General features: G+C 40.5%; 1 protein-coding gene across 1 annotated transcript in view; it reads right to left on the reverse strand.

The window, feature by feature from the left end:
- LOC140679728 (glucagon receptor-like) overlaps window positions 1–12809 on the reverse strand; it is a 40477-nt gene extending 27668 nt beyond the window's left edge. The window contains exons 1-3 of the mRNA XM_072915752.1: window positions 12756–12809; window positions 7180–7276; window positions 3357–3464 (exon numbers count right to left, since the gene is read on the reverse strand). Of these exons, the coding sequence (XP_072771853.1) occupies window positions 3357–3464; window positions 7180–7276; window positions 12756–12809 (259 nt within the window). The remainder of the gene's footprint in view (window positions 1–3356; window positions 3465–7179; window positions 7277–12755) is intronic.
- Between the last annotated feature and the right edge of the window lie 443 nt (window positions 12810–13252).

Genomic DNA, 13252 nt, shown 5'->3' on the forward strand with positions numbered 1-13252 from the left:
TAGGGATGCACCCAAATGAAAATTGTTGTCTGAAACCAAGAATGCAGCAACAAAGGTCAAAAATCGAAACATCGAATTGAGTTACTATACAAAATATTACCATTGCATTTCCAGCTATGACTGTGTATTACCCTCAATATAATCAAGGCATTGTTGTTGCACAAGTGAATAGTCATCATTCAGAGACTAAAACAATCATACAATTATGAAAATATGTATTTGCCACTGATATTCCAACAATGTTAAATGAAAATAATACAATATACGGTAATATATTTTATTATAATAACACACTAATAATGAATAGGCTAAATACTGAACGGCCGCAGAGCTGGTGTCGCCGTGCTACAAAGTAGAAGTCTACAATATACGTATATATATATATGTATAATCATTTGAGGTGCTTACTATGAGGTCTGTCACACCGCAACATCACCACCCTGGGCCCTATTTGGACTTTATCAGTGAATTTTCAGCGTTTGTCGCTGATCTCGTGACGCACGCAGATAATATAATTATAATGGGGGATTTGAATATCCATATAAATACCCTATCCGTGGCGCTCCAGACTATAATTCTATCTTAAAACTCATTTGTATACTCTAGCCTTTAAATAGCCCCCCTGTTAGACCAGTTGATCTGCCGTTTCTTTACTTTTCTCCTCTGCTCCCTTATTCCTTGTGGAGGGGGGGGGCACAGGTCCGGTGGCCATGGATGAAGTGCTGGCTGTCCAGAGTCGGGACCCGGGGTGGACCGCTCGCCTGTGCATCGGCTGGGAACATCTCAAGGCTGACCCGTCTCCGCTCGGGATGGTGTCCTGCTGGCCCCACTATGGACTGGACTCTTACTATTATGTTGGATCCACTATGGACTGGACTCTCACAATATTATGTCAGACCCACTCGACATCCATTGCTTTCGGTCTCCCCTAGAGGGGGGGGGGGGGTTACCCACATATGCGGTCCTCTCCAAGGTTTCTCATAGTCATTCACATCTACCTGGCTGTTATCTGTCACCACCTTGGGCCCTATTTGGACTTTATCAGTGAATTTCAGAGTTTGTCGCTGATCTCGTGACGTACGCAGATAATATAATTATAATGGGGGATTTTAATATCCATATGAATACACCGTGCGTGGCGCTCCAGACTATAATTGATAGCTGTGGTCTTACACAAATAATAAATGAACCCGCCCATCGCAACGGTAATACGATAGACCTAGTCCTTGTCCGGGGTGTTACAACCTCCAAAGTTATGGTACTCCCGTCCACTAAAATAATGTCCGATCATTACCTTATAAAATTTAAAGTTCTGACTCATTGTCAACAAGCTAATAATAATAATAACTGCTTTAGGAGCCGCAACATTAATGTTGTCACAACTACGACTCTTGCTGGCCTACTGCCTGCGGTAATGGCGCCACTCCCAAATTATGTGGGCTCTATTGATAACCTAACTAACAACTTCAACGACGCCCTACGCAACGCCGTTTGAGGTGCTTACTATGAGGTCTGTCAAATGGCTACCTCTCTACCTGGCTGTTATCTGTCACCACCCTGGGCCCTATTTGGACTTTATCAGTGAATTTCAGAGTTTGTCGCTGATCTCGTGACGTACGCAGATAATATAATTATAATGGGGGATTTTAATATCCATATGAATACACCGTGCGTGGCGCTCCAGACTATAATTGATAGCTGTGGTCTTACACAAATAATAAATGAACCCGCCCATCGCAACGGTAATACGATAGACCTAGTCCTTGTCCGGGGTGTTACAACCTCCAAAGTTATGGTACTCCCGTCCACTAAAATAATGTCCGATCATTACCTTATAAAATTTAAAGTTCTGACTCATTGTCAACAAGCTAATAATAATAATAACTGCTTTAGGAGCCGCAACATTAATGTTGTCACAACTACGACTCTTGCTGGCCTACTGCCTGCGGTAATGGCGCCACTCCCAAATTATGTGGGCTCTATTGATAACCTAACTAACAACTTCAACGACACCCTACGCAACGCCGTTGATAGTATAGCACCGCTAAAGCTAAAAAAGGCCCGTAGAAGGCGTACCCCATGGTTTACAGAAGAAACTGGCGTCGCCGAGCTACAAAGTAGAAGTCTACAATATACGTATATATGTATAAACATTTGAGGTGCTTACTATGAGGTCTGTCAAATGGCTACCTCTCTACTTGGCTGTTATCTGTCACCACCCTGGGCCCTATTTGGACTTTATCAGTGAATTTTCAGAGTTTGTCGCTGATCTCGTGACGTACGCAGATAATATAATTATAATGGAGATAATATAATTATAATGGGGGATTTTAATATCCATATGAATACCCCGTGCGTGGCGCTCCAGACTATAATTGATAGCTGTGGTCTTACACAAATAATAAATGAACCCGCCCATCGCAACGGTAATACGATAGACCTAGTCCTTGTCCGGGGTGTTACCACCTCCAAAGTTATGGTACTCTCGTCCACTAAAATAATGTCTGATCATTACCTTATAAAATTAAAAGTTCTGACTCATTGTCAACAAGCTAATAATAATAATAACTGCTTTAGGAGCCGCAACATTAATGTTGTCACAACTACGACTCTTGCTGGCCTACTGCCTGCGGTAATGGCGCCATTCCCAAATTATGTGGGCTCCATTGATAACCTCACTAACAACTTTAACGACGCCCTGCGCAACGCCGCTGATAGTATAGCACCGCTAATGCTAACAAGGGCCCCTAAAAGGCGTACCCCTGATTTACAGAAGAAACCAGAGCTCTTAAACTATCATGCAGAAAACTAGAAGAAAATGGCGCGCGACTAAACTTGAGGTTTTCCATCAAGAATGGAGTGATAGTTTAATAACGTATAAACGCACGCTTAGCTTAGCTAAAACTAATCACTACTCCAATCTCATCCGCCTCAATAAAAACGATCCTGCACATTTGTTCAGTACAGACTTAGCCTTGTCGTGGTTTAACTCTTATCTTACTGACAGGATGCAGTGCGTCTCCCATACAATGTGACCTCGGACTATGTTAAGGTAACGTGTGGAGTTCCCCAGGGTTGAGTTCTTGGCCCTGCACATCATACGTGTTAGCTTCCACTGTTATGCTGATGACAGCCAACTCTACATGACCCTAAAGCTGACCAACACGCCGGACTGCGGACCCTTCCCAGGTTTCTCGTAGTTCCTATTGGCTTGACTTTTTCTTGCCCTGATGTGGGATCTGAGCCCCTCTAATATTTTTACATTGCATGTTTTGCAGATCCCTGTCTGTATCTCAGACAATTTTGGGCCATTTTCGTACGAAAATGTATCTGTACATCACTAGTGGTAGTCGTACCTTTATGGTACCACGGTAGGTACCATGGACATGACACGCTAACGGTAGTGTTGGGTAGTCCGTCAGGCCAGCAGGCGTACTTGTCGAAGGTTCTGTTGCACACAAGACCTGCAGGTAGTAAACAAACAAGATGGCTAAGACCATTATGGCGCTCTTTCATCTTTACTACAGAGTCCATTGGTGATTTTCTGCCTGTTAGCACTTTGTTAGCGCTTTGATCTTCTCTGCTAATGTAGCAGTAGAGTCCAACATGACGGACATACAGTACAGAAATGTCCTTTGCCATGGATGCTGGTTCTCAGGAGAAGTGATCTTATTGTACAGTAAAATTCAGGGGTGCTCATTACGTCGATCGCGATCTACCGGTCGATCTCGGAGGGTGTGTCAGTAGATCACCAGCCAGGCATTAAAAAAATAGTCCTAAAAATGAGCGATCATAAATCTTCACTATGACGTCACTTTGGTCACTTGATTGACATTCACGGCACCCGAGGGTCTTCTGAGATGACGCTGGCTGCTGCCAGCTCATTAAAATGACCGACTGGAAGGCGAGAAACACTTTATTTCAACAGACTCTGGCGCCGTACCTGTCGTCAAAACTCCAAAGACCGACTGCGCAGTTGCGCTAACAAAATAAGAGTCTCAGAAAGCTGGCGTGCACAAGCTAGCAAGCTACGGAGTTTGCCGACAATGTATTTCTTGTAAAGTGTATAGAAAGGAGTACGGAAGCTGGACAAATAAGATGCCAAAAACCAACCACTTTCATGTGGTATTGGACAGAAGGAGGACTTTTTTTCTCCTCCATTCGAAAATGCGGACGTTTCAGCACCACTGTCTGATTACAATCACTGCAAAAGTCATCAGAATCAGGTAATACACCAACTTATATTCTTGTCTTCATGAAAGAAAGGAATCTATATGTGTTAAACATGCTTGTATTATCTTTAAACACCTTAACTTGTTAACAATATTAACTATATGTGTTAAACATGCTTGCATTATCTTTAAACACCTTTAACTTATTAACAATATTAACTATATATGTTAAACATGTTTGTATTATCATTAAACACCTTTAACTTGTTAACAATATTAACTATATGTATTAAACATGCTTGTATTATCTTTAAACACCTTTAACTTGTTAACAATATTAACTATATGTATTAAACATGCTTGTATTATCATTAAACACCTTTAACTTGTTAACAATATTAACTATATGTATTAAACATGCTTGTATTATCTTTAAACACCTTTAACTTGTTAACAATATTAACTATATGTGTTAAACATGCTTGTATTATCTTTAAACACCTTAACTTGTTAACAATATTAACTATATGTGTTAAACATGCTTGCATTATCTTTAAACACCTTTAACTTGTTAACAATATTAACTATATGTATTAAACATGCTTGTATTATCTTTAAACACCTTTAACTTATTAACAATATTAACTATATGTGTTAAACATGCTTGTATTATCATTAAACACCTTTAACTTGTTAACAATATTAACTATATGTATTAAACATGCTTGTATTATCTTTAAACACCTTTAACTTGTTAACAATATTAACTATATGTGTTAAACATGCTTGCATTATCTTTAAACACCTTTAACTTGTTAACAATATTAACTATATGTGTTAAACATGTTTGTATTATCATTAAACACCTTTAACTTGTTAACAATATTAACTATATGTATTAAACATGCTTGTATTATCTTTAAACACCTTTAACTTATTAACAATATTAACTATATGTGTTAAACATGCTTGTATTATCATTAAACACCTTTAATTTATTAACAATATTAACTATGTGTTAAACATGCTTGCATTATCATTAAACACCTTTAACTTATTAACAAAAACATATATTTCATAAATAAGTAAATATAAATGATATATATGAATGAGGTAGATCCCCAGGACTTGATCAATTGAAAAGTAGCTCGCCTGCAGAAAAAGTGAGCACCCCTTGTATAGATCTTATTGTACTGAGCAGCTTCACGCTTCCCTATACTGTACTGTTTATGTTGGAGTAAATGACATTACACTTTCTATGGTTATCATCACACTTTTTAAACATCACAGCAAAAAGACAAAGCTATAAGTCAGGGCTGTCCAAGTCATTTTATCTCAGGGGCCGCATGGAGGGAAATGTGTGCCGGACTATTAAAATCATGGCATTAAAAGTAAAAAATAAAGACAACTTTTTCTTTGTCTTACTTTGGCCAAAAATAGAACAAACACATTCTGAAAATATTACAATAAAAATATAGAAAAAGACTAAAGTTTAGATCCATGAAGGAAAGAAGAAAGTGAATGAATGTTTATAACTGAATACATTTACATATGCATAAAATGTGTTTTCTTTTGTATCATTTTTTAATGAATGAAGTAACATTAATGACAACCTTTTTCCAAAACGCAATATACAGATCCAGTTTAAGAAGTTGTTCAAATGAATAGTGCTTGCAAAGTACAAATAAGAATTATGAGAAATACTTTCAACCTTATTAAAAATAAGATATTCTTCATCTCAGTATGTTAATAATGACTGACTTCATTATATATTACAAAACTGTCATATTACTCATTCACGGATGTCATTTTACTATTAAAAAAAAGTCAGTAAATGAATGTATATATTTGTAAACGCTCTGAAGTGGGAAAGGGGTAAGATTAAATGCATTTAAATATAAATATATTATACATATATTTATATTATTCACATGTGAATAATGCTGTATAGTATTTATTGTTTCTTGTGAGCGAACTGTGGTGCTGAATTTCCCCCAGGGATCAATAAAGTACTTTCTATTCTATCCTATTCTTTTAAATAAGCTTTGCTTCTTCCTACTCCTTTTCGGACATGATGTGAAGTGAAATGATATGAAATTGTGTGATGTGTTATGCTGTAAGTGTGTTCATGTTCCGAATAAACTAAAGAAAGAAAGAAAAAGAAAGAATGTGAGACATAACAGGATAATGCATACATTTATCATTTGTTTTCAAAACGCTTACAAAAAAGTGGGACCCCAAAAAATTGACTGTGGGACCCCATTTTTATGACTTGACGGGGTCCCTGGAACTCCATTTTGAAAATTCCTAGCGCCAACACTGATGGAGTATTGGTGCGTGCAAAACAAAACTGTGTTCTAATACTAATCAAATATCATCATAGATCATTCATTGATGGACGGATGGCAGCGTTTCATAGCAGCAGTTGACCTCCAGGGATCCCAACTCCCCCCGCCCCTCTTTTGCGAGTTGTCGTGATTATATGTAACATGTTTATGTGTGCATTGCATGGAGGTTTTTTCCCACTCCAGACTAGGCCCCCTTAGGAGCCCAGTCTAGATTGTATTTTTTTACTCATCCTTCCCCAGCGTTTTACCTTTTTCCCATCTTTTACGGGGCGCCTCGTGTTCTGTAACCCTGTACACTGTTTGTCTAATCTTGAACGGATTTGTGCTGAAAACATAGTTTCGTTGTACTTGTGCAATGACAATAAAGACCTGTCCTATCCTATCTGGCCCGCTGGCCTTGACTTTGACACCCTTGCTATAGATTCTCACTCATGTGAAGTATTTTATGACATCTCACAATGATGGGTTTTGACCTTGTTGCTTGCAGTGTTTATTGTAGTTTATGTTCTAGTGGGACAAGTGGTAGAAAATGGATGGATGGATGTTCTAGTTGAGGCTGGTCATTTAAAAAAAAATGAGTCTGTCCAAAACCGCGAGGTTACGAGCCTCTTGTGAGCGTCTTTATTCAACGAGCAAACGTGCGTCCCGAGCTTCCTCACCACTGTTTGGAGGCGCTCTGCTATTGTTGAGCTCACACTCGTCCATGTACAACTTCCAGCTCTCCTGCAGCTTATCCATGGTCACAGCAGGGGACGTCTGGACATGGAGGAAGACATCATTGTTAAAAGGATGAGAAGCGACAATGAGACACGACTCTGCATGGACTTCATTTGTTTGACTTCAGCGGGTGTATACTTGTGACATAATGAGAGTGACACACACTTCAATGTGTGAATATGGCGGGGGGGGGGGGGGGGGGGGGGGACAGGGTGACATTACACACACGCTGTTAACAAAACTGTTTAGACGTCCACGTCAACATGCTTTGCATTGTCTCGTAGGGCAGAGGAGGTGAACAAAATAATAATAATAATAGATTTTATTTGTAAAAGCACTTTACATTGAGTAAACAACCTCAAAGTGCTACAGTGTATTAAAAAAATTAAATGAAAAATAAAAGGATAATGAAAAAATAAATAAAAATAAAAACTAGAACAGCCAAATAGCTAAAACTAGTATGCATATATTTCTAAAAAAAAGGCTTTTTTTAAAAGAAGGGTTTTTAAGCCATCCACAGTCTGTGGTGCCCTCAGGTGGTCAGGGAGAGCGTTCCACAGACTGGGAGTGGCAGAGCAGAAGGCCCGGTCTCCCATTGTTCGTAGCTTTGTGTAAATATTAGGCAAGACCTCCTTAAGGGTGAAACAATCCTGATGTGATTTGCATCACCAAATTGTCCACCTTGACACACACCTTAGAGATGCGCGGTTTGCGGGCACAACCGCGGAGTCCGCGGATTATCCGCGGATCGGGCGGATGAAATTAAAAAAAATAAGATTTTATCCGCGCGCGGGTCGGGTCGGGCGGATTAATTAGATTTTTTTTTTTTTTTTTTTTTTTGCGGGTGGCAGTTAAACCAATTGGTAAATATATATACATAGTTAAATGTTGTTACCCACATACGAAAAACGAGCAGGCACCTGCAGCATATGCCACAACAGAAGAAAAAAAAAGAAAAGAGATGGACACTTTTACGGAGCGGAGAAGGGACGCCTCGCCGGGGTCCGGGACCGAGGCCCCTTCCCCCGAGAGGGCCCCACCGGGAGCCGTAGCTGAGGCGATCCGCAAGAAGGGCCCGACGCACGTCCAGGGTCACTACCGCGCCCACCGCACCGACACCCCGCCTCGTCCGCCTTCGCCGCGGCCGGCGTCACGCGCAGCAGGTAAGCAGCTTACCTGCCCGCCACCCCCGTGGCCGGGGGCTCGTAACATGGGTCACTCCGCGCGCTCCGCCGGCGCAGCTTACCTGCCCGCCACCCCTGTTGCCGGGGGCGCGTAACAGGGGTCACTCCGCGCGCAGTGCGCTCCCGAAAGGGGTGGGGCTCACCCTGGTTGATATAGACAGCAGGACGGTGGCCATGGAAGTCGGAACCCGCTAAGGAGTGTGTAACAACCCACCTGCCGAATCAACTAGCCCTGAAAATGGATGGCGCTGGAGCGTGGGCCCATACCTGGCCGTCGCCGGCAGCGAGACGCGCTGGGAGGTGCGCTCAGCGCGGCTCCCATATGATTGCGCACTGGTGTGCGTCTGGGTCGTGACAGCGTGGCACGCGAAAGTCTGTGCTGCATTGGATCAGTCTCCTTTCTTTAACAGGCAAAAGCTTTATAACCTCACCATACCTGCCAACTTTTGAAATCAGAAAAACCTAGTAGCCAGGGTCCAAGGGCCGCAGGCCCCGGTAGGTCCAGGACAAAGTCCTGGTGGAGGGTTCAGGGCTTCGCCCCCCGACGCAAAATGATTATTAGCATTCAGACAGGTTAAAATGTTGCTAAAACCATCACTTTTCTATCAGTCACAGTGACTTTTCAAAACAAAAATATTACAGCAAAAATCATATGGGTTGATTGACATGTTTATTCTGTAAGCTAACTTCAATAGTTTGAAATTATTTTGACAGTTAATGCCAGTTATCCTGTCAACCTTTCACAAGACTTCAATTTGTTAATTGAAAGTATAAACAATATAAACACTTTTTACAGTAAACAAATGGTAAAACTGTACTAAACAATTCCATAAAAAAAAAAATTGGTGTCATTATTAACTTTCTGTCCAAGCTTGTATAATCTACTGCCTTGTTCAATTGTAAAAAATATTCTGTGCCTAAAATTCACATTTCTATCACAATTATCATACTGTAAACATGGTAAGCTAACTTCATTAAAATTAATAGTCCTGTCAATAGCATGGAATTACAATTCAAATGTAGTTTTTTTGTAAGCCTTTCAAAAGAATTCAAAATATGAAAAATTAATGAAAATTAATTTAAGCCATCAGACACTTGAAAAGTGGCACATCACATCTCTAATGTAATCATTTGAACTTTTCAACAGAAATAGCACTGCAAAAATATTAAGGACATACTTCTGTATTTTGGTAGTTATGCTGTCAACATTTAACAAGATTTCTTCAACTTGGACTTGAAAGCATAAATAGTATAAACACTTTTAACAGTATGTCGTGCTGTGAAATACAGCCGACAGGATTGCGCACCAAACACGAAGCAAGGCCAAAGTGCATGCATGGTGCAGGAGAACAAAGGACTTCTTTCATTTAAGGTTTGTGATAAACCATCAAACTCATTCGTTAAAAGGACTCTATAGTAATATAAAGCGAATTTTTCTGGACATTATCATGCAAGAAAAGTTTATTTTTGGGACCGCGATCACCGCGTAATGATTTTTAAAGGTTGCATTACAAACATTTAACTGTCCCATGTGATCAGCCAGTCCGATTGGAAATCCATGCTCAATTATTGCCTCCGTAAATAAAACTTCGGGCGGGTGCGGGCGGATGGCGGGCGGGTGCGGTTCTGATCAAACGTTACATCGGGTGGATGGCGGATGGTTGACGACTTTCTGACGCGGTTGCGGATGAAATAAATTGCCTATCCGCGCATCTCTAACACACCTACTGTAAAACCCAATATGGTCAATTTGTGCATGAATTCACAGAATTTGAAAAAAATAAAATAAAAAAATCTATCTCAATTATAGTTTAGCAAGGTGGCAAACTTAAATTCAATGAATTATTTGTAGGTATATTCAAACCTTAAAAAGTCTTCTAAATACATTTGATATTGTGGAGGGGGGCGTGGCCTGCGGGCCTGCCGCAGAACGGGGGGTTGCCAGGACCGGCCTCGAAGACAGCGACAGGTGCGTAGATGGCCCAGGTGGGCCTTGTTATCTAATCACCTGTCGCCTTTATTAGCAGCAGCCGTGATGAGACGAGTAGTCGGGGTTGGAGGTGCTGCTGAGCGGACGCAGCAGACAAAGACACTTTGCTGAAATGCAAAAGCCTCTGCACCTTTTTATGAAAATAAAACAGTGTTATACCCTGAAATTCCTGGCTCTCCTGGCAGTGTGTGGTGGTCCGAAGAACCCACCAGAGGGCAACTTCTACAGATACGTTTAAATGATGATCACATTTAAATATTTTTATGCATACAATTGGATTAAGGTAGATCCACAAACTAAAAATGGTTTCTTACAAGCCATTTGTTGACATTGCCACTTTTTACATTTTTGTGTCTTAATTTATCGGTAAATTATTGCAATTGTGTGGTATTAAATGTACTTAAGAAATGCATTTTTGAAAAGTTCTAGATTTTAAAGTTGCTTATGCTATATTTCTTGTGTTAACATTTTTAGTTTGATATAAAAATACTGCCAGGAATACCTTTCGTCACCTATACTAGCGGCTATTATGTTATTTAGCATAGTATTTTCAGACACGTACCTGCTAACTAAACGCATTGGTCTTTGATTTAACCAAAAGAGTCACTCAATTGCCACGAGCTTGTTTGAAACATATGCAAATAAGTAATAACGATAACAATGATAATAATAATAACTCGGTGCCGAGTGTCTGAATCCGTGAGCTTAAGGTGTAACTGTACAAAAACAGCTACAGAGCTAGCCTAAAATCTTAGCATGCTTACATTGAAATGCTAACATGTGTGCTAACGACTTCATGCTAACAGTTAGCATGTCTCAAATATCAAATAACACGGCTGTAAGGTGTATGGCTGCGGAAATAGAGAAAAAAGTGTAAAATTATATGAAAATGTTAGCACGCTTGAGTTAGCTTGCTAGCATGCTAACGTGAGCACACTAACAGCTAGCAGCTGTCACATACCAAGTTTTATGACTCTAGGTTAAACAGTTGCAAAATTAGCTCAAAAAGCTAGCACTCAAATGTTAGCATGCTAACATAAACATGCTAACGGTTAGCATGTGTCACATACTAAGTTATATGACACTGGGGTAAACGGTAGAAAAATTAGCTCAAAATGGTAGCATGCTAATGTTTGCATGCTAGCAAGCTAATATTAACATGCTAACGGTTAGCTTGTGTCACATAGCAAGTTATGTGACCCGAAGGTGTGTGGCTGGGGAAATAGAGAAAAAAAAAGTGTAAAATTAGCGCAAAAAGTTAGCACTTTAATGTTAGCAAGCTAACGTTAGCATGCCATCAGTTAGCAGCTGTCACATACCAAGTTATATGACTCTAGATTAAACAGTTGCAAAATTAGCTCATAAAGCTAACACTTTAATGTTTGCATGCTAACATGCTAACGGTTAGCATGTGCCACATACCAAGTTATATGACACTAGGGTAAACGGTAGAAAAATTAGCTCAAAATGGTAGCATGCTAATGTTAGCATGCTAGCAAGCTAATATTAACATGCTAACGGTTAGCTTGTGTCACATAGCAAGTTATGTGACTCGAAAGTGTGTGGCTGGGGAATTAGAGTGGAAGTGAAGTGAATTATATTTATATAGCACTTTTCTCTAGTGACTCAAAGCGCTTTACATAGTGAAACCCAATATCTAAGTTACATTTAAACCAGTGTGGGTGGCACTGGGAGCAGGTGGGTAAAGTGTCTTGCCCAAGGACACAACAGCAGTGACTAGGATGGCGGAAGCGGGGATCGAACCTGGAACCCTCAAGTTGCCGGCGCGGCCGCTCCACCAACCGAGCTATACCGCCCCAGTGTAAATATTACATACACTACTGAAATGCTCTCACATAAACAACTAAAAGATTTCAGTTGTTTATGTGAGAGCATTTCAGTAGTGTGTATAAGAGTGTTTCAATAGTGTGTATGAGAGTGTTTCAGTAGTGTGTGTGAGAGAAAAAGATTTCAATTGTTTATGTGAGAGCATTTCAGTAGTGTGTATAAGAGTGTTTCAATAGTGTGTATAAGAGTGTTTCAATAGTGTGTATAAGAGTGTTTCAGTAGTGTGTGTGAGAGAAAAACATTTCAGTTGTTTATGTGAGAGCATGTCAGTAGTGTATGTAAGAGGAAATTCTGAAGAATGTCCCTCATAAATAATAATATGGGCTGCTTGCATTGCAGCAGGCCCATAATAATAACGACCTGAATTGTAAGCAAACAAAGAAGGACCTCATTATGAGTAAAGCTTTTCAGCAGGGTGTTTGTGCCTTCAGTGACCTATACACACAAAGACCCTCTCTATTTTTTTGAGAGCCAGGTGTGTGCAGCCAGGACCCACCTGGATGCTGCCAGAGAGGAGGAACATTGCCAGAAGCAAGAAGAGCGTTGTCATCCCTTACTCGGTGCTGCTGGCAGGATGCGGAGAGGGGCTTCACCTCATGAGGCGGCAGGGGGCCACACTACCTGGAACACACACACACAAATGTCACGTAACACGACACAAAGGAGGAAGAAGGCGGGGTCCCATTGGGGTGCTAGATAGACAACATGGTAAGGTGTAGTATCCTCTATTGTGAACCGGACTTGTCCCATTTCCATCCTGGGGACTTATCAGCGTGTTTGTCCAACAGTCGCTTCCATTAGAGGTCCCTCACCTCCGGCAGCTGAGGGGTTTTAGCTGAAGCAGTAGAAAGGGACGAAATCTGAAACGTTTCTGCAAAAAACACCTTGACCATGGACACATTTTTGGCTAAAACGTTTCAAATTCCATTCGGTTCTGGTCTTTGCGGTGTGTGTTTTTTTTTGCTTTCTCCTCAGCTGTGTTTTGTCTGTACA

Source organism: Nerophis lumbriciformis, linkage group LG22 (genome assembly GCF_033978685.3).
Source record: "Nerophis lumbriciformis linkage group LG22, RoL_Nlum_v2.1, whole genome shotgun sequence".
Lineage (NCBI taxonomy): Eukaryota > Metazoa > Chordata > Actinopteri > Syngnathiformes > Syngnathidae > Nerophis > Nerophis lumbriciformis.